This window comes from Lampetra planeri, chromosome 59, assembly GCF_965212315.1.
Source record: "Lampetra planeri chromosome 59, kcLamPlan1.2.h2, whole genome shotgun sequence".
In the NCBI taxonomy this organism is placed as follows: domain Eukaryota; kingdom Metazoa; phylum Chordata; class Hyperoartia; order Petromyzontiformes; family Petromyzontidae; genus Lampetra; species Lampetra planeri.
In genome coordinates, this window is record NC_136165.1 from 5020213 (window position 1) to 5042810 (window position 22598).

A 22598-nucleotide genomic window follows, 5' to 3' on the forward strand; every position below is an offset into this window, starting at 1 on the left:
AACCAAACCACCACCTCCACAATGTTTAATATTGACAACCAAACCACCACCACCACAATGTTTAATATTGACAACCAAACCACCACCACCACCACAATGTTTAATATTGACAACCAAACCACCACCACCACAATGTTTAATATTGACAACCAAACCACCACCACCACTACAATGTTTAATATTGACAACCAAACCACCACCACCACTACAATGTTTAATATTGACAACCAAACCACCACCACCACTACAATGTTTAATATTGACAACCAAACCACCACCACCACCACTACAATGTTTAATATTGACAACCAAACCACCACCACCACAATGTTTAATATTGATAACCAAACCACCACCACCACCACTATGTTTAATATTGACAACCAAACCACCACCACCACTACAATGTTTAATATTGACAACCAAACCACCACCACCACTACAATGTTTAATATTGACAACCAAACCACCACCACCACTACAATGTTTAATATTGATAACCAAACCACCACCACCACCACTACAATGTTTAATATTGATAACCAAACCACCACCACCACCACTACAATGTTTAATATTGACAACCAAACCACCACCACCACCACAATGTTTAATATTGACAACCAAACCACCACCACCACATTTCTATAATTCTAATTATTTATTTTATTACTATATATTTTTACCTACGTGACTTTACCGAAACAACCTAAGAGTATAAAAAACAAAAACCACTAATGTAGACTGTAGCCTGGTAAAAACAAAAAAAACAGGCTACAGTCTACATTATAGACTGCCAGTACACTCACCCAGCTTAATAACCAGGCTACAGTCTACATTATAGACTGCCAGTACACTCACCCAGCTTAATAACCAGGCTACAGTCTACATTATAGACTGCTAGTACACTCACCCAGCTTAATAACCAGGCTACAGTCTACATTATAGATTGCCAGTACACTCACCCAGCTTAATAACCAGGCTACAGTCTACATTATAGACTGCCAGTACACTCACCCAGCTTAATAACCAGGCTACAGTCTACATTATAGACTGCCAGTACACTCACCCAGCTTGATAACTATTGCTACAGTCTATATTAGACTGCCAGTACACTCACTCCGATTAACCAGGCTACAGTCTACATTAGTGGTTTTTTGTTGTTCATTATTTTAATTGTATTTTGTATTATTATTTTTCTATCTACGTGACTTTACCGAAAGAACCAAAGAATACTTGGACAATTCTCGGTGGCACCGATGTCTGTGGCTGCTTTCTCCCGTTGTTATCGTTGAACCTGCGGGAACCCCTGTTACGACATTTACAACGCTAATTATTCTGAGTGTAGTGAGGTATATTGAGTCCCCATGGCGTCTATCGCCAGCTATTGGAAGAAGGGTGGCACTGCATGTTGGCGTCTCTCTCTGGCACCAGAGTGCGCGTGGCACAGCAGCGAGCCCTAGGGGGGGCGTGCTTCGGGTCACGGCCAGAGAGAGAGAGGGCACGTCAGACAGCAATTGAGGTCATGGCAGTCTGGGTGAACCCGAGAGGGCACGTGACCGGGTAGCGAGGGGGGCCAAGGGTTGGCGTGAGGGACACGTGATGCAGGGCCCAGAACCTTCTAGTAGGATCTAGAAGGGGGTGTGGCCGAGGGCGGAGCCAGGCCACTCTGAGGCATGAAAGTCCCGACATCCGATCGGGGCTGTCTTGTGGAATCAACCAGCCGTGCCAAGTCGTCTCGGTCTTCCATCCTCGGTCTTTGAGCTCGGCATCGTGGGTCAGGCAGTGCGTTGCCGACTGACCCGTTTCTACAGTTACCCCGTTGTGGTGTAGTTAACCGGTGTGAGGTGCGTCGTTACCCTGTTGGGGTCCTGTAATAAAAGTGTTGCTTCCAAATGTCGTGTGCGCCTCTGTAGAACCCACTACATAAGCATTATTAATTATTATAATGGTAAAATTATATAATAATTAATAATTGTTTGTTTTTACTTGTGCGTCCAGGACATTTGGCCATCATGTCTCGACACCACGTGACTCCCCGCACCTCCTGCACCTCATCGCTGCTCGTAGCGTTCCTCGTCGTCGTCATCGTTGTGATGGCCACGGGCACCACCCCGGCCCTCTGCTCCCGGGGGACGCAGCGCGGCCCCCACCTCGGCCTGGGCCTTCACCCCCCGCACGGTGAGAGATCATCATCGTCGTCGTCGTCGTCGCATTGGTCTTCATCCAGCAGTAGATTGACCATGGTTACCGAGACACGGAGAGGAGCACGTGGATTAGAGAATATGCGCAGGGTGGAGACATTATCATCCAGCAGTGGGTATGTCACAACTTCATGATGATGACCAGTAACTTGGGCCTGGCCAGGTGTTTCACCTAGAGTCCTTTACCCGTAAAGACTTGCCCCCACCATAGGAATGTGGAATTTCCACCTCTGGCTGTGCAGCAGGGTTGTCAACAGGATGGAGCGCCAACGCCTCGGCACCCATTCTGAGCAGCAGCAGTCGTAGTTGTAGCAGCGGTAGTAGTAACAGCATGGGCAGTAGTAACAGCAGCAGCAGTAGTAACAGCAGCAGCAGCAGTAGTAACAGTAGGGGTATTGGTGGCAGCAGCAAGGAATGAGTTGGCGACTTTTGTTCATGTTGTTTTCAACTCCGCTCCACCATTGCCCCCCTATCTCTCTCTCTCTGCAGCGCCGCCCGGCACTTCGTTCACAACCACAGCAGGAAGTGGCAGCAGCAGCACGAGTGGCAGCCCCGGCAAGAACAGCAGTTGGCACCACCATCCTCTGCTCTCCTCGTCGTCCTCCTCCAACGCAACCTCCTCCACTCCCGCCACGGCGTCCCCGCCCCGCGCCGGCGGCGAGTACCCCCGCGACCTCTTCTCGCTGGCGCAGCGCCGCCGCGGCGCGGCCGTCCTTCACCTGGCCGGCGTGGCGTACACCTTCGTCGCGCTGGCGCTCGTCTGCGACGAGTTCTTCGTGCCCGCCCTGGGCGCCGTCTCGGAGCGGCTTGCGCTCGCCGACGACGTCGCGGGCGCCACCTTCATGGCGGCGGGCGGCTCCGCGCCGGAGCTCTTCACGGCGCTCGTCGGCGTCTTCCTGGCGCGCAGCAACGTCGGCGTGGGCACCGTCGTCGGCTCGGCCGTCTTCAACGTCTTCTTCGTGGTGGGGGTCTGCGCGCTGGCGTCGCGCGCCCCCCTGCGCCTCCGCTGGCGCCCGATGTTCCGCGACGCGGCGTTCTACGCGCTGGCGCTGGCGCTGGCGATCGGCGCGTTCGCCGACGGGCGCGTCGAGTGGTGGGAGAGCGTCCTGCTGCTCGCCAACTACGCCGCCTACGTGGCCTTCGTGGCGCGCGGGGCCTGCGCCGTGGGCTGGCTCCGGCGGCGGCTGCGGTGGGATGGCGGCGGCGACGGTGGTGGCGGTGGCGGCGGTGGCTGCGGTGGCGGCGGTGGTGAGAGCGTGGGGGCTGCAACTACCGCTGCACCTGCACCTGCCACCGCTGCTGCTGTCCAGCCCGTGGTGATGGAGGCGGCCAGGAGGAATGAGGTGAGAACGTGGGGGTTCTCTCGGCGTGCTCCGCTACCCTCCTCCCGATAGCACCAGCATGTATAGAGAGAGGACGGCAGAGCTTAGAGGGTAATCGTTGGTTGCGCAAGCTCGGCACCGCGTGGCTGCTGCTGCTGCTGCGGTTACTGCTGCTGCTGCGGCTGCTGCTGCGGCTATTGCTGCTGCGGCTACTGCTGCTGCGGCTACTGCTGCTGCTCCCTTTCTCCTCGTTGTCGTCTCTGTCGCCCCCCCCCCCACCTTTCTCTGTACGAGCGTGATGAGCTGGCGCACCGTGTGATGGCGCCTTACCCAGGACACGCGCGCGCTCCCCCACGTCCGTGCACGCTCACGAACCGGACAAAAAAACGCGTCCGCCTCTCTCCACTCGAGTGGCCGTGGTGACATCACCAGCAATGCTTGCGCCAGGCTAGGTGCACCCTGAGAATACGTGAAGTGTGGAAGGGAGGCTCGCCACTGCGAGTAAGTGGGGTGGAGGTGATGATGGCCACCGCTGTGTCTGTCTGTCTGTCTCTGTCTGTCTCTGTGTGTGGGCGAGCGGTAGTGCAGCGGTTGGGTGCGCTGGCTCTACAAACCTAGTGACCTAGGCTCGATTCCCGCTCGTGGCCAACACCCGTGACGATTATCTGAACCGGTCCTGGGCCTCTCCGAGGTCGACTTGAGCTCAAATAAGTACCTGGTGCGGTGTGTAAAACATCGCCACTAGGGAGACAAAGGCGGCCAGGCGTGGTGTTGGCCACTCATCCCCTCGAGTGCCTTTCATAGCTGCTACTCGCTAAGAGCACTTGCCCCAACAGTCTGTTTGGGCTATATGGGGATCTTTGTGCGCGTGCGCGATCTCAATTGAGTTGTCAGCTGTGCAAGTGGTAAATTCGTGTATTTATCTTTCGGGGCATTTAAGGTGGCAGCAATCTTTAACGTCGTCCCGCTGTGAGCGATGGGAAAGTGGAGCAAGGGGAGAGGGGAGGATTGCAAATGCAAAACAGCAGCAGAGGCGTCCCCCACACCTACAACCACGCGCTACAGTCGACCCCCCCACCCCCACTTGCGACCACTCGCTACAACAACCGCCATTCGCCACTAAGTGCCAGCCTCGGTGCACTTTGAGGTCACGTAAAGTGTCGAACGCTACCCGCTGGCAGGAGGTCACGGGGCAGACCCAGGTGCCACGGGTCGACTGACTGAGATGACTGAAATGACTGGCTGATGCACCACCTGTGCCCCTTACTGTGCCAACTTCCTGTGCTTTAGCCACCCGGCGCTCCGCTTGTTGTTGAGTGCCGCTCCTCCGCCCTCCGTTGTTGTTGGAGGGTCGACTGCCTCCAACTGCCCAGTAGCGTCCTTCACGAGCCTCCTCCACAGAGGCCGATCTTGACACCGCTGGTACCAGTCATCGGCAAGTCCACTCAGCTCCACATCCTCGTGTACCACATCACTTCATTTTTTTCTCTAGCCCGTGCTGCGACCGTTTTGCCCCCTCGATCCGGCTGAAAAAACGCTGTTTAGGCATGCGGTGGCTGGGCATGTGGGCTACATGACCCAGCCAACGCAGCCTTGCCCGCCGGAGGAGCTCACCGATGGGACTTTGTCCAGATCTTTCAAGGATTTGTGAGCAGCTCACACAATCCAGCCTGGTTAAACCCAGGATGGATCGTAGGCAGGCCAGCCTAAATGGTTCTAAATGGTGAAGATGTTCCGTTAGAGGGGTCCACGTTTCGCAAGCGTAGAGAAGGGAGGGAATGACTGTGGCCAAGAAGACCTGAAGCTTCGTGCAGAGCGACAGACCAGGTAGATTCTACACAGTGTTACGCAACTGATGAAAAGATATTGCCACTCGACTGATTCAGAGTGAGACCTCTGCTGTTAAACTGGAGCTAGTCATGATCACACTTCCCAGGTATGGGAAACTCTCCGCTCTCCACAACTGCCCTATCACCAAGTTGGAGTTGTGGTGGTGGCGTGTCATATGGTACAAAATACCCAGGCAGGTGCTTAGTTTTGGTGGGGCTGATGGTAAGGCCCCACCTCTTAGTGGCACGCTCCAGGTTCAGCAGCAGCGCCTCTAACTCCTCCTCTGAGTGAGCAGCAATTACCGGATCGGCATACATAACATGGTTCAGCCTCCCATTGTATTGACACCAGATGGATATTCCTCTGGTACAGCTATTGAAGGCTTCATGAACTACATAGTCGAAATAGATGTTAAATAATGTGGGAGCCAGAGGGCATCCCTGTCGCACCCCAAGGTGGACAGGGAATGGTTCCGACTCTTGGCCACGTAGTTTTACCCGGGCCCGCTCACCATCATGAAGGTCCTTAATGATCGTGAGCAGGGGGTCAGGGACTCCGAAATCATGAAGAACAACCCAGAGCCCAGGCCTACTGATGGTATCATAGGCTTTGACCAGGTCAATAAAGCAGAGATGTAGGTCTTGTTGGAATTCCCTACACCTCTGCTGTAGCAGACGGACAGAAAATATGGCATCTGTGCCCTATCCTGAAATCACAGTGGGGCTCTGCAAGCCTCTCCTCAGCGTGCCTAGCAAGGTGATGTTGAATAATCCTTGCCAGGACCTTTCCCGGCACACTGAGGAGTGAGATGCCCCTGTAGTTGTTAGTCTGTGCGGTCCCCCTTCTTAAAGAGGGGGGGTACCACTAGGGCATCCTTCCAATCCTGCGGAACGCATCCAATGGTCCAGACTGTTATGATGTCATGTAGGGCAGTCTGTGCACAAACACCACCCTCCCTCAGCATTTCGCTTGGGAGATCATTGACCAGTTCCTTTCCTTGCCTCAGGCTCTGGATCGCCTTCAGTGCTTCAGATGGCACCCTCAGCCAGCCACTCACAGGGGGCGACCTCTTCCAATATACGAGGCACTGCAGCCTCGGCAGTGTCATCCCCACTTTGTCCCACGTTGTTTTCCAGGCTGAGGGATTTCCCCTCCCCCAGGACCTCGCAGAAATGCTCAACAAATATTTAAACCTGTTCCTTGGGGTCGGAGATTGCATCACCGTTCTTTCCCCTAATGATGATAGTAGGTGTGGCACTGCGGGTTACTTGTTTGATGGAATTAGGGCGATTTGTGATTGTGGGCCATTGAGCTTCGCACATCTCACCGCCACGCTCCCACGCCCCCTTCATTCTTTTGTTCAGAAGAAGAACCACCCCCTGTTGTTTGGCAGTCTCCTGCCCCGAGTAGAGGACTGTCCACCCCTCATGCTGGCAGGAGCCAGAGGCTATCTACCGGACCTCCTGAATACCACAGAGATCCAGGCGGTACTAGTTCAGCTTACACATGGCCGTCCATAGTGTTTTTGTTGTTGTTTCTGGAGGAGCCCTGAGGGTAAGGATTCTGTCTCCTGGCTCCGCCAAATGGGGTTTGGCCAGGAGACGTCAAAGACGTCTATCCTCCTGGAGCCTCTGGCACAAGCTGAATTAATTTAAATGTATTTTATAATCGTAGTTTAGTGGTAGTTAATTGAAGGTGGAGGGGTTACCAGCCCCTCGCACCCGTTCAGAGCCCCCATCTTACCGCTGTGGTGGTTACCACCATGAAATGAAAGGCCAATCTAAATTGGCCCTCCCCCCACGGCACTGCCCACTACAGGATTGCCGTCTGACACCACGAGGAGGTAGGGGGGTTGTTTTTGCCACACACTCGCCGCCATACACATCCACACACACTCACCGCCACACATACACACACTCATCACCACACACACACACTCGGCGTCACCTTCGCATACATACACACACATACACTCACCACAGCTTCCACATGCAAATCGCGACCCTTCATTAGTGATGCAGAATGCCAAGTGCCGGATTAAAACTCACACGGCCTCCCTTTCAGTCAACCACCCGCACCTCTCGCCCACCCACCCACCCGCACCACGCCACCCGCTCCCCACACAACTCTCGCCCACCCACCCGCACCACCCGCCCACACCCCCACACCACCCGCCCACACCAATCGTTACTAGTTCAGCACTAACTGGTGTGTCGCAGAGTAAACCCACAACACATTACAATTCGAGTACAACGTTTCGCCAGTAATTACACCTAGCCTCATCAGGCAACAGCCAGAGTGGTGGAGAAATCCTCCTGGTTCGATCTTAAATGGAGCGGATCAATGCGGCGTCACTTGTGAGTCAATCAGGTGCGAAGATCAGAGGGGGGGGGGGGTTAATGTGGGCCCATAAACATGGGGGGAGCAAACTCCACGACGCTCAACCACCACCACGGCACTGGGGTTTCCTCACGGAAGAATATTACGCCTCAACCTGGAACAAGAAGTGTGCACACGAAGCTGCTGCGGCTGCTGTGGCTCCACAGCAGCAGCAGCCCCCAGGATCAGTCTCGGGGGCTCGCGGAAGAGCTCCACCACTGCCGTGGCTTCTGGGCCTCGAAAACATCGCTCCCCTTCTTGCTGGAGGGAGTAGCCAGCAAGGCCATCGGGAATCACAAACCCCTCGATGAACAAGGACACGTCCACATACCTGCGCCTACCTTATTACAGACTAATTCAGACCTTATTGGTCAAGGCGTGGTCTTATAAATGTCAACGTTCATCCTACAAAGTCCCATCAGAAGGGAGAGACACAAACTAATACACTTTTTTGTGCCCATATTGAAACGGCTGTACGCCGTATGGACCTGAAAAGTCAATTTCCCTGTTCAGGAATACGGAGTAAACTGTGTGGGTTGACAGGGATGTATCCATGTCGCCACCACCACTGCACAGGTGGCTCAAATGCCAGAGAAAACAGTTCTGGCTAAAAATAAAAAAGTCCGACTGACCACCGAAGCGCGAGGGAGGCCTGGGGGTAAAACGACCAACCCTGCTGCAGAAATCCATCGTTCGTGATCTGACCTACCGAGGGAAGATCCTGAAACCGGATCCGGACACTTCGTGGAAGATGTGGGGACACTTTCTCCAGGAAAGGGAAATGAAGGAGAGTCCATGTATATGCATCGTGAACGGCTGCCCCGATCGGCTCGTTCAACGGCGATCTGAAACAAATCTACGAAGTGACGACTCGTGAAGCAGTCGAATGGAGATATTAAATCTTGGCATCAATTTGCCATCTGTTGCAATCCCCCAAAATGTCACTTGAAAGTATGGAGAGTGGTGGCGCAGCGGTTAGCGCTGCACTGAGCTATGCACCCAGCGATCCCAAGTTCGATTCCTGCTCACGGCCACCAACGCCAGTGACGATTATTCTAAACTGATCTCGGGCTTCCCCTAGTTCGACTTGGCCTCGTAAGTAGCTGATGCAGCGTGTGAAGGTCGCCACGGGGAACATGAAGGCAGCCGTGTGGGGCTGGCCATCAACGCCTCGAGCCGCTACTCGCTAACACCACTTGCCCCAACAGGCTGTTGAAGCTACCTGGGGGGGGGCGAATCTTCTTCTTTGTCTTTGTCTTCATCCCACGAGAAGCTAGCCAGCCCACCTCTCAATGCCTGCTTTGCACACTCTTCTATGAGTAATTGCATAGATGTGCAAATATCCCGCACTGTTTGTACGTGAATATTTATATTTTAATTCTAAGCAGAATTAATTGGGCTGCTTTGTGGGCGAATGAATGTGCGTGTACGGCAAAAGCAAACCCCTACCTCCCTTGTGATGCCTGACGGCAACGTTGTGGTGGACAGGGCCGTGAGGGGAGGGTCTACTTTAGATTGGCCTTTCCCCTCATGGCGTTTCTAACCACCACAGCAGCCAAATGGGGGGCTCTGGATGAGTGCGAGGGGCTAGTAACCCCTCCACCTTCAATTAACTACCACTAAACTATGATTATAAAATGTGTTAAGCTTGTGCCGGAGGCCCTGGGGGGACAGGCGTCTTTGACGTCTCCTGGCCAAATCCTATTTGGCAGAGCCAGGAGACTGAATTCTTACTCTCGGAGCTCCTCCAGAAACAACAAAAAGCCACTACGGATGGCCCTGTGGAATGTTCGAATGCTCACTGCGGAGGAGAGGCTGCCATTCTTCTGTCGGAAGCTTGACCAGTACCATCTGAATCTGTGGTATTCAGGAGGTCCGGTGGACCGGCTCTGGCTCCTGCCACCATGAGGGGTGGACAGTCCTCTACTCGGTAGGACAAAAGAATGAAGGGGGGTGTGGGAAGCTGTAAGCCCCAGGCTACTTTGGGCTCGCCTTCCCATCAACCAGAGGCGAGGAGTGGTGGTCGTGGTTACTTATGCCCCCACCAAAGACGAACATCCGTGGAGGGATGCAGGCAAGGTCGATGAGTCTGATGCCTTCTATAACCTCCTGTCACAAGTGCTCGCTAAAGTGGCCCCTTTGGGATAGAGTCATGTTGTTAGGTGACTTCATTGTCCGAGTTGGTCATGATGCTGGCATCTGGTTTGGAGTGATTGGAAGGCATGGATGCATGCCGGGTCCGAGCAAGAACATCTGCTGGACTACATAGTGATGGAACGTGGATACGGGCCCATGTCTTTGACACCAGGACCTACTGTGGAAATGATCTGTCCACTGACCATCGACTTGTCATCTTTTAAGATGCACCTGCCATTCTTCCACTCAGGTGGTGGGTGTACACCCAAGACCCCATTCAAACCCTTGGTGGCATGGTCTCAGCTAGCTGATGAAAGTTGCAAGCGAGAATTTCATCATTGCTTGTGGCTGGGGTTGGCATCGTCCCCCACTCCTCCTGATGTCGAGGGGGAAATGGGCGAGGGTTGAGGACTGCGGCTCATGCAGCTGGCAATGCCTGCTTTGGGCACATGGTCAAGACCTCATCAGAGACCCTGGCTGACAGAGGAGGTGTTCAGGCTGGCTCAGAAAAAGCGATAGGCCCAATCTCATCGGCTATAGCATCCCACGTCAGAGAATGAGGAGGCTTACCACAGCCTTCGCTCAGAGGTTCAGAGAGCATGAGGCACTGAAAGGATGGTTGGTGGTCGCGGGTTGCTGAGGAGATGGAGTCTGTCTCAATGGTCCGCGATCACAAATCGCTCTTTAATTCCATAAAAAAGTAACCTGCAGCGCCGCACCCATTACCATCATTAGGAGAATTAACGGTGATCCAATCAGACCCTCAGGAACAGGTTTTCAGATTTTCTGAGCATTTCTGTGAGGTCGTGGGGGAGGAGAAATCCCTTAGCCTGGAAAACAACGTGGGACAAAGTGGGGATGACACTGCTGAGGCTGCAGTGCCTCGTATATTGGAAGAAGTCGCCCCCTGTGAGTGGCTGGCTGAGGGTGCCATCTGAAGCACTGAAGGCGATCCAGAGCCTGAGGCAAGGAAAGGAACTGGTCAGAGATGATCTCCCAAGCGAAATGCTGAGGGAGGGTGGTGTTTGTGCACAGACTGCCCTACATGGCATCATAACAGTCTGGACCATTGGATGTGTTCCACAGGATTGGAAGGATGCCCTGGTGGTCCCCCTCTTTAGGAAGGAGGACCGCACAGACTAGCAACTACAGGGGCATCTAACTCCTCAGTGTGCAGGGAATGGGCCTGGCAAGGATTATTCAACATTGCCTTGCCAGGCAGCCAGAGAAGAGGCGTGCAGAGCCCCAATGTGGTTTTAGGAAAGGGCGGTCCTGCACGGATGCCATATTTTCTGTCCATTTTCTACAGCAGAGGTAAGAAATTCCAACAAGACCTACATCTCTGCTTTATTGACCTGGTCAAGGCCTATGATACCATCATTAGGCCTGGACACTCTGGGTTGTTCTTCGTGCTTTCAGAGTCCCTGACCCTCTGCTCACGATCATTAAGGACCTTCATGATGGTGAGTGGGCCCGGGTAAAACTACGTGGTCGGGAGTCGAGCCATTTCCTGTTCACTTGGGGTGCGACAGGGATGTCCTCAGGCTCCCACATTATTTAACATCTATTTCGACTACGTAGTTCGTGAAGCCTTCAATAGCTGTACCGGAGGAATTTCCATCTGTTACAGATACAATGACGCTGATCGATGCCCGGGTGCGGTAAAGGGATGGCTCCCTATTGCTCAACCATGTTATGTATGCCGATGATATGGTAATTGCTGCTCACTCAGAGGAGGAGTTGGAGGTGCTGCTGCTGAATCTGGAGCTTGCCACTAAGAGGGTGGGGCTTTACCATCAGCCCCACCAAAACTAAGCACCTGCCTAGGTATTTTGTACCATCGGACACTCCACCCACACAACTCCCAATTGGTGTTAGGCAGTTGTGGAGAGAGTGCAGAGTTTTCCATACCTGGGCAGTGTGCTCATGACTGGCTCCGGATTCACAGAGGTCTCACTCTGAATCGGTCGAGCAGCATTATCTTTTCATCGGTTGCATAATGCTGTGTGGAAGCTACCTGTTCTGTCACTCCGCACGAAGCTTCTCAAGTCTTCTCGGCCACAGACATTTCCCCCTCTACGCTTGCGAAACGTGGACCCCCCTAATGGAACATCTTCACTGGTTAGAAACATTTAGGCTGGCCTGCCTACGATCCATCCTGGGTTTAACCAGGCTGGATTGTGTGAGGAGCTCACAAAACCTTGCATGCCTAAACAGCTTTTGTTCGGCCGGATCGAACGGGCGCGGCACGGGCTAGAGAAGAGATGCAGTGATGTGCTACAGGAGGACGTGGTGCTGAGTGGACTTGCCAATGACTGGTACCAGCGGTGTCAAGATGGGCCTCTGTGGGGGAGGCTCGTGAAGGATGCTGCTACTGGGCAGTTGGGAGCAGTCGCCCTCCAACAACAGAGGGGGGAAGAGCGAAGCTCACATCAACGAGCGGAGCGCCGGGTGGCTAAAGCACAGCAAGTTGGCACAGTAGGGGGCACAGGTGGTGCATCAGCCAGTCGTCTCAGTCGACCTCTGGCATCTGGGTCTGCCCTGTGACCTCCTGCAAGCGAGCGTTCGACACTTCACGTAGCCTCAACGTGCACATAGCCTGGCACAAGCGTCCTGGTGACGTCACCCCCACTTAGTGGCGAATGGTGGTTGTGTGTCTTCGCTTACAGCACTTTCCCCAAAAAGTCTGGTCAGGCAATACGGGCGATCTTTGTTCTTCCTGTCAAATGAGTACCTGGTTGCGGTGTGTAGTAAAACAATGTCACTGGGGAGACAAAGACGGCCGGGGAAGTTTAATACGGCGTAGGCAACCAATGTATATTATAACTCGCCATAGACATTTCCAGGTCGGCTCTGTGGAAGTAGTAATGTTTTGTGTCGTACACCCTTCCTCTACCTGACACAACCCAGTTTATAAAGCTGTCACGTGGTGAACAAACGTGGCCAATGTCTTGGCGTGCTGTGTAGCAGCAGCATCACACCAGGGTGCGTTACTCACGCCGTGATAAATTGGCCACGTGTTTAATCATCGCGTGACGTCATCAATTGGGCTGTGGGGGTGGAGGGGTATACGACAACGGTTTTACTCACACGGGCCATCTGACCCAAAGCAAATAAGTATAACCCGTAAAAACAAAGTTTTTCACTATAAATCCTTTATATGCGTGGCAGCGAACTTAATATAAAGGATTTAAAAATATATTCGCCTGTGGAGGACGCGGGGATCGATCCCGCGACCTTTGGCATGGGAAGCGAGGGCGCTACCAACTGCGCTACTCCGCCACGGCCTGTGGAGGGGTTACGCTCTGGGCTCTTATACTGTGACGTTCAGCCAAAGCGATGAATGAGTTCTATTTGAATATATATAAAATATTTTTTTTTTGCCTAAAAAGTGTCAAATTTTGTGAATTTTTTTTTCACGAACATTAATTGTCTGGCACAACGAGTCTGTGTGGAAAATGTCAGCTCGATTGGATCACGGGAAGTGGGTTAAAAAACGAGCGAAAGATTTGCACGGTCCTAAGAAAGCAAGCAAGCACGCAAGCAAGCACGCAAGCAAGCAAGCAAGCGAACTTAATATAAAGGATTTAAAAATATATTCGCCTGTGGAGGACGCGGGGATCGATCCCGCGACCTTTGGCATGGGAAGCGAGGGCGCTACCAACTGCGCTACTCCGCCACGGCCTGTGGAGGGGTTATGCTCTGGGCTCTTACACTCTGACGTACAGCCAAAGCCATGAATGCGTTCTATTTGAATATATGTAAAATATTTTTTTTTGCCTAAAAAGTGTCAAATTTTGTGAATTTTTTTTCACGAACAATAATTGTCTGGCACAACGAGTCTGTGTGGAAAATGTCAGCTCGATTGGATCACGGGAAGTGGGTTAAAAAACGACCCACATATTTGCACGGTCCTAAGCAAGCAAGCAAGCACGCGAACTTAATATAAAGGATTTAATAAAAATAAATCGCTGCTGAATGGTTTGGGAACGAGGCGGGCGAAGCAAGGGGGGAGGCTTTCTTGATGGACTGGTGTTGGGGACGGCTTGGAGTTGAAAATAAAGATAATTATTACATTCATATTTATAAGCACCTTCTTTGATCCAAGGTGCTTAACATAATAAAACATCGGTACGTCTGAACAAGGGCAGTATTTGAATGGCAGGGACATGCAAGGCGTGATGATTGAGTGACATAATAGTGCTGGGGGGGGGGGGCGGTCACGAAAGGGGGAGTGGAGGGAAGAGGAAGGGAATGGGCGGTAGAGAAGAGGTGAGGCTTGAGAGGAACGGAAGGAGGTTTAAGCGCCCCCCCCCCCCTTTATGTACAGGGATAGCATTGAGGATATGGTGCAGTGTTGGGTCTATGGGTAGTGTTGGGTCTGGTGCAGTGTCGAGTCTATGGTGCAGTGTCGAGTCTATGGTGCAGTGTTGGGTCTATGGGTAGTGTTGGGTCTATGGTGCAGTGTCGAGTCTATGGTGCAGTGTTGAGTCTATGGTGCAGTGTCGAGTCTATGGTGCAGTGTTGAGTCTATGGTGCAGTGTTGGGTCTATGGTGCAGTGTCGAGTCTATGGTGCAGTGTCGGGTCTATGGTGCAGTGTCGAGTCTATGGTGCAGTGTTGGGTCTATGGTGCAGTGTCGAGTCTATGGTGCAGTGTCGAGTCTATGGTGCAGTGTTGGGTCTATGGGTAGTGTTTGGTCTATGGTGCAGTGTCGAGTCTATGGTGCAGTGTTGGGTCTATGGTGCAGTGTTGCTCAATGTAAGGGAAGCCGATTCCAGTGGAGGGATGTAACCAGAGATGGGCCGTGCCGGCCATCATTGGCACCACCGCTGCTAATCAATAACAACACTTGTCCCAACAGTCTGCTAAAGGCTACACGGGGGTGATTTAGCTTTGTATCCCCGCAAAGAGTAGGAGGGAATTAGGATGTATGCGCCACATCGCGATCTGACAAGCGCATGAGATGACCACTTGGCATCGACCCACCGTGTGATTCTGTATCGACCCAGACACGCACAGCGTGTTTCCACTGTCACGTGGGACGACCGTTCTCTCGGATGAGACCTTCCGCATTGGATGAAGCGTTGCGCTTCACGAGGATTATCTGTCCGCCTCCGATGCGACGACTCCTGCCATGCTTACTCTGTGCCGGATGACGCTCGTGCGGGGCTTGTAGCATGATGTTGTTATAAAGGGGCCCTAAATAAACAACGCATTCATATTAAAAAAACGCTTTTTTACTTTCATAGTAAAGTAAATGTGTTTTTTCATTTGCTACACAGTTGGGTAATACAACAAATTGCTAACCTTAAACACCGAGTCGTTCATAAAAGTTTAAGGTAGTAGAGTACTATTGTAAGTGCAGAATCACTAAACCGGAATTGATGGCTTGAAAGCATTTAGCGTGGGGCCCTTGAAAGTGCGGGTAGTAGCTACTACATGTGTAGTAGCTACTGCTGCACCTACTAATCCTGCTGCTACTACTGCTGCTACTCCTGTTATTTCTGCTGCGACGACTTCTGCTGCTGCTGTTGCTGCTGCTACTACTCATGCTGCTGCCTGCGTGTCGAGGCGGTGTTGTGATTTCAGTGGCCGCGTCCTGGCCCCTTTTGGTGCACAAACGAAGCCGTAGCAGCAACCGTGCTAACCTGCGATTAGCATGGTTGGCTACGTATGGTGCGAAAGAAGTTCAACGTACATTACATAAATACGATGGACAGAGGGAGAGCTAGAGAAAGGGAGCAAGAGATAAAGAGAGAGAGAGAGATGGAGGGAAAGAAAGACAAAGGGAGAGGAAGAAATGGAGAGAGGCACAAAAATACAATTAAAGGGAGATGGAGGGAGAGAAAATGAGAGGGAGAACGATCGAGAGAGAGTGAGAGAGAGAAAATGTGAAATTGGGAGATCTCAACACAATGTGGAATGTGAAAAAAGTGGGTTTTTTCCAATTATTTTTGCAGCCAAAGACATTTATTATTATAATGACATATTTAATCTGATTTCAAATGTCCCGAGCAGGAGTTACTCAGTGTGCAGGTGCAAATTTACATTTGCATCTTAATTTCCAGAGTCGGCAGAGGTGTGAATTAGAATGCGGACTGAGTTATGTTTGAAATGCATGGGAGAAGGCCGATGGTGTTTAACACTCGCCCATAGGGTGGTGGTGGTTATAGAGGTCACATAGGTGGTGATGGTGGTGTTGGTGCTGCTGGAGGTGGTGGAGATGGTGTTGGTGCTGCTGGTGGAGGTGGTGATGGTGGTGTTGGTGCTGCTGGAGGTAGTGCTGGTGGAGGTGGTGCGCGCTGGTGGAAGTGGTGGTAGTGGAGGAGGTGATGGAGGTGGTGGAGGTGGTGGGCAGCAGCAGTATAACGGTGAGGTCGCTGCACTCCAAACCCAGCGACCGGAGTTCAATTTCCGATTTATCTGAAGCGGTCTTGGGCCTCCCCGAGGTCGGCTCGGCCTCATGACTGCCTGGTGTGGTGCGTAAACACCGCACCGCTAGGGAGACAAAGGTGGTCGTGTGCCATGCCGGCCTTCGTAGGTGGTACCCACTAACAGCACTTGCCCCAAGTCTGTTGGAGGCGATATGGGGAATATTTTTTCATTGTAGATGGCGTGTGGTTTGTGTGTGAGAGAGGGTCTGTCAACCCCTCCAACTGAACACTTGGGTGATACCAAGAGGCAAGGTAGAGGCCTGGGGTGGATAGGCGTCTGACATTTTCCGCATGAACCATCGTCACGCGAACTCCGCTCATCCTCGTAGCAGCGGCAGCAGCAGCGGCGGCTTTCGGCTGCTGGCCATCGAACAAAGATGGCGGTCACCGCATCATCGCCCGGCGATTTCAGAGGCGCTTCTGCGGCCGTCTGGAACGCTCTTCCTTCCGATATGAGGAAGCCACTGAGCTATGCAATTTTAAATCTATAGTGAAAACTAATTTCTGTAGAACTACTTTTTGTGTTTAGTTTGTCTTTATCCCGAACCTCCAATTAGTGTGGTTGGCTACGTGCGGTGCGACAGAAGTTCAACACGCATGCGTATTGCGGCCATCGAAGGCTCGTTGCTGGCAGTAGGATGTCACGGTAAAGACCCAGGTGCTATGGGTTGACTGGCAGATGCGTCGCCTCTGCACGGTGCCAATTCATCCACTCGCATAAAAACAGGTCCCCGGTATAGCCTTGGCAGACTGTTGGGGCAAGTGCTGTTAGCGAGCACCGATGAAGGCCAGCACAGCACACGAGGTGGTGGGTAGCCAGCACCACGCCCGGCCGCCTTTGTCTCTCCAGTGGCGATGTTTACACCGCGCCAGGTACTCATTTGAGGCCGAGTCGACCTAGGGGAGTCCCAGGACCGGTTCAGATAATTGTCACTTATGTTGGCATTGAGAGGAAGTCGATCTCGGGTCTCCGGGTTCGTAGCGTGGCGTGCTAACCGCTATGCTACCGCTCCCCACACAACCGCCATTTTCCACCAAGTGGTGATGACGTCACCACGGTGCTTGTGCCAGGCTACGTGCATGTTAAGGCCATGTGAAGTATCGAACGCACGCCGGCAGGTCACGGGATAGACCCAGGTGCCATGGGTCGACTGACTGAGATGACTGGTCGATGCACCAGCAGGGCTTCTTACTGTACCAACTTGCTGTGTTTTAGCCGGCCAGCGCTCCGCTCGTCGTTGTGAGCGTCGTTCCTCCGCCCCCCGTTGTTGCTGGAGGGCGACTGCCTCCAACTGCCCAGTAGCTGCGTCCTTCACGAGCCACCTCCACGAGCCCAATATTGACAAGTCCACTCAGCTCCACGTCCTCTTGTATCACGTCACTCCATCTCTTCTCCAGACCGTGCCGCATCAGTTTAGCCTCCTCTATCTCGTCGAACAGAAGCTGTTTAGGCATGCAGTGACTAGGCATGCAAGCTACATGACCCAGCCACACTCACTCACTGACTCGCACTCGCTCACGCGGCCGATGTGGCGGTGCCCCTATGCCCCCTAATTGGGCCGTGCCGGCCGTGGTTCACATTCACCGGCACTGACGGAGACCGCGGCGGCAATTATGCCCCTGGAACGCGCGACACGCGTGGCCACCTGGCGTGCCGGGGGGCGTCCCCTCAATCCCCGCCCGGGGAGACGGGGGACGCTGCCCCCCATCATCCCAGGAGTGGAGTGACCATGGCTGATGATGACCGTGGTGGTGGTCTTCATAGGGAGGTGCTACTCGCTAACAGCACTTGCCCCAACAGTCTGTTCAGGGGATCTTTGTCTTTGGTGTTGCCCCCCTCTGCCCCTCCCCGCTAGAAGTGGCGGCTGCAGCGCGGGGGCAGCACGGCCTCCCTGCGCAGCAGCACCATGAGGAGCAGCCTCTTCCAGCTGATGATCCACACCCTCGACCCCCTCGGAGATGGTACAGGCCCCCTGCCTCCCCTCACCCCCCTCCATCTCTTCCCCCTCTCACCCTCTCCTCCGTTTTGTTTCATCTAGACCTCGACACTGCCACCCTGCCCATAAACTCAGCACTGTGCCCCCATCGTGCCATTACTCACCTGCGTGATCATTGCTTTCATTCCACATCTGTCCATTCGTCTCCACCACAGTTAACCCATCCCCCACACCCACGTGCCCCAGTGTATCGTAGTGGTAGTGTATCGTGGTAGTAGTGTCTAGCCATGTGTATCTATCGTATGTTGAACTTCTTTGGTGTTGTCCATAGCGAACCGTGCTAATCGGAGGTGCCGGGGGGTGGGGGGCAAGAAAAACAGACGTATCACAAAAAGCAGCTCCTCAAGAAATCAGCTGGTCTCTCCAAAGTGATTCTTAGCCTGCGGTGCGAGATGATGCCCTTTCCGGGTGCGAGATGTGGCCAGATTTTTCTAGAAGGTAAATCGTGGAAACGCAAACTAAGCACGGGCACGTCAGTTAAACTTCTTTGTTTCATTAAAGCCCTGTCTTTATTAACATTGTTTTTTACGATTGAGAAGTAAAAGGGTGCAAGGCTGCAGCAAAGGTTAAGAATCGCCGATCCAAATGATGATTTAAGAGTACATCAAAGCTGCCGGTGGCTTCCTAATATCGGAAGTGGCGTTCCAGACGCCCGCAGAAGCGCGTCTGGAAGCGCCGCACGACGCCGCCTTTGTTCGACCGCCGCGAGGACGAGCGGAGGGGGGGAGTGTCGTATGAGGACGATGGCTCCGAGCTCCTTGGCCGAGATGGGCGGCGAGGCGGTATTGTGGTGACGAGCGAAATGCTCGTCAGCGGTATGCGTCGGGAGAGCGAAAAAAAATTCCGAAATGAAGAAAGAGAAATTATCTTTGAGAGACGTGTCGAGGTTTACAAAAATCACCAAACCCCCCCCCCAACCCCGGTTCCTTTTGCGAGAGTCATGGCAGAGTGACGCGGTGGGAGTTATTTTTGGGAAGCCGCCGCTGACCTTTTCCGAGACGCGGCGTTGCAGTGAAGCGCCTCGCACATGTCGATAATCCCCAGCGGAGGCGTCACTTCAGCTCCCATCTCCCTCCACCTCTCCTCCCTCCCCTCTCTCCCTATCTTCCACTCTCTCTCCCCTTCTAACCCTCCCTCTTCCCCTCTCTTTCTCCCATTCTATCCCTCCTCTCTCCCTCCCCCTCTCTTTTTTTTTAATAAAACAACCTTTCTTTAAAAAAATCCATAAATCAAGAAAGGTATTCAAATCGCTGAAATAAATAAAAGTAGAATAATTTCTGCAAGCTTGACGCACTCCTTTTGAAAAAATACATTAAAAAGAAACGATAATTTTCGTGTTAATGTTATTCCGTTTTAAGTTATTTCTTTATTATATATTTTTATTATTTCCCTTCTATGTGACTTTACCGAAAGAACCAAGAATATGAATCCCTGCAGTCATGAAAGCTTTAAATACACATTTATTCCTTTATTGTTTTGACCGTCCGTCTGCAACTCCTCTGGGCAACCTTCACTCCAGCAACCGATTTATGAATGTGGATGTTAGAGGGGATTACGTGAAGAGGAGAGGATCGCAAAGATGAGAGGATGACAAAGGAGATGAGGGAGATGGTGAGAGTTGAGATAAAAACTTCGTTGATGCAGAATTATGGGGGGGGGGGGGGGGGGTGAGGGGATGAGTGAACAAGGTGGAACATGAACTAGTTTGACAATTTTGAAGGCGATGGTAGGTAAAGGGAGAATGAGGCGAGGATGAGGGGATGGGACATGACGTGGAGGAATGAGGGCGAAGTCTTCACTTGTCAACAGCGATGACTCCCTCTTGAATTTCGTTTAATTCTCCTCTAGATGTGACTGTCGGCCTCCAGCACGAAGATCTTGCAGTCGTTTCCATTCATCTGCCGCGGTAAATTTTTTGGGAGCTGGATACTCCAGGAGCCCTTGAGGTCCGGCCGATCTCGTGCCTTGGCCTCCTCGGTGAGATACCGGGAGATGATCGTGAGGCAGGCGGTGGTTGCTGGGCTTGGGGTCGAGTCGCAGAGTGAGATGTCGTGCATTTGTAGCCGTACGGCGCCTAGCGCCCAGTGCAGGTGCAGGAGCAGGAGGAGCAGATGGCGTGAGAACACAGACACCTTCTTCGGCCATGGCTTCACGCCGCCGTGGCCGCGATGTTCGAGGTGGCTGTAGACAAAGCTGGTGAAAAAGTACACATCCGGTTTCAGGTCTGGCAGCATCTCCCCGTATACGTTTGTTGAGGTGTAGAACCACGCAGACTCGGAGTTTCTTGTAAGGGCTTACGCCGGTCTATTAACACTTCATGAACACACCAGAGGTAGGTGCACACTACACTCGGCCCTTCCCTTGGACCTCGGCTCTACTCTTGTCCCGAGCCTCGGCTATTCCCTTGGGCGCTCTCACTCGAGTCGGGATGGGGGTTCGGCAACTTCTCCCTAGCCGGCTCTCACGGACTTCCTGGAGCCTTACCCTCGGCCATCTTGACGGCTCTCCCGCTCGTCAAACCCGGGACGGGGATTCGGCCAACTTCATCCGGTCACGAGCGGGAGAGACCTCCCTCGGCCGCTACACAGCCCGGGCTCCCATAACGACCCCCTTAACGTCACGGGGTCCCCCTGAAGTAGTACCCCCTTACAATCCCCGTCGCGTGACGTCATCCCGCTATCCCTTGACGCCATCGGGCTACTCGACACATTGATCACCTGATCGTTGAGCCATGCACGGCCACCTTCCTCACCCTGTACATGGTGAGCTTGGCATAGCCGACGAGCACGTTGACCAGCCCCTGAAGATGTTGGGATCCGTCACCCTTTGGGTATCCAGAGATGAGGACCGTCGGGGAGAAGTGGAGGCTGAACCTTAGGAGGATGTTTCTAAACATCTTGAACAGTGAGTCCAAGCTCTTGCACTCCACGTATTGGTGCGCCACCGTCTTCACTTTACCGTAGAACCGGCACTCTGGGGATGTGTCGGTGAAGCCCGCCAGGGAGGCATTGGTTGTGACGGTGCTGTGGGCGATGCTCCAGCTGAGGTCGCCGATGCGGGTTTTACGTTGGTCTGGAGTAGAGTTGCCTCCAGCGAGGCCTCTCTGGAGAGGAGCAGGGCTTTCCTCCAGGCATGGTCCTCGTGGCTCCTCAGGGTGTCCTGTTGGTGAAACTGGACCATGTCGGAGTAGAGCCCCTTCCTCTTTACATTTGCGAAGGCTACCTCCGGTAGGTCTTCCAGCCGGCACAGGTTGTGATCCGCCTTCATTTGTCGGCATTGGCGATGCAGTGGCACGACGAAGAGCTCCGGTGGAGGGGGACCGAGAGGGGCCTCGTCATCGCCAATGCTGATGGGGGTGGTCTCCCTGCTGCCGCTGTGGTTGCCCGGCCAGGATCCGGGCAACCACCCGGTGCAACCTGCAGCCCTGTCTTTGCGACCATGTCTGCTGGTCAGAGTCACCGGCCCCGTGTTGCAGGCTCCACCAGATCTCCCATCCTGGTGAGCCGCACGTTGGTGAGGCGCCTCTCCATGCCGGGGGTGGTGGATGGCAGCTTTGTCTGCGGGTTCCTGAGGAGATCGGTTCAAAGACCAAATCCCCGGCCGATCGCAGCTGGTTCAGCCTCCTGACGGCGAGGGAGCTCCATGTCTGCAGGATAATCCTGTAGAAAGAAAGGTAGCAGCTGTCCCAGTGGGAGGCCCTGCAGGTCCATGTAGAATAGTTGTTAGGAGCACTGCAGACCCCCCAGCTGCTTCAGGAGGAAGGAAGCCGTGATGCTGCAGACCGGTGCAGGAGCAGCGTGCAGGAACTTTTGCGTTGCCTGCAGACGAAAGGTGGCCAGCCGGTTACGCATGCACACCAGCCCGTGACCGCCCTCGTCTAGTGGCAGGGCCAGGACCCCAGCCGCGACCCGGTGTCCTCTGCCCGACCCAGAAGAAGTCGGACTCGCTTCTGAAGTGTGTTGACGAGGCTCATGGAGGGGGGGAGGGTTGCAGGGAGAGCAGTTCCTCTGTGGTGGTTTCTCCTCTGGTCCCAGGAACACCCCCAGGTGGTGCAGCGATGTTGTGCTCCAAATGATGGCTTTTTCTTTCTTGGGACACTGGGTCTCATGTCCCACGTTCCAACCAGCAGCCTCTGCACTTTGCCAGTTCATTTTTGATGAGGCCTTCCAAAAGACCTCCTGGCACTCGTGCAGCAGTTCAGTTAATTTATTAGGTACAGACCTATGAGCCATTCGGCTCTTGATTCGGGTGCAACCGCAACAAACAATAAAATTACGAGATACATTTAAAATTT

General features: G+C 53.3%; 1 protein-coding gene across 1 annotated transcript in view; it reads left to right on the forward strand.

The window, feature by feature from the left end:
• The first annotated feature begins 2011 nt into the window (after positions 1-2011).
• The window catches only part of LOC144736145 (sodium/potassium/calcium exchanger 1-like), a 45601-nt gene continuing 25014 nt past the window's right edge, over positions 2012-22598 (forward strand). The window contains exons 1-3 of the mRNA XM_078618722.1: positions 2012-2181; positions 2694-3547; positions 18164-18269. Coding sequence (XP_078474848.1) covers positions 2016-2181; positions 2694-3547; positions 18164-18269 — 1126 coding nt within the window. The 5' untranslated portion in view covers positions 2012-2015. The remainder of the gene's footprint in view (positions 2182-2693; positions 3548-18163; positions 18270-22598) is intronic.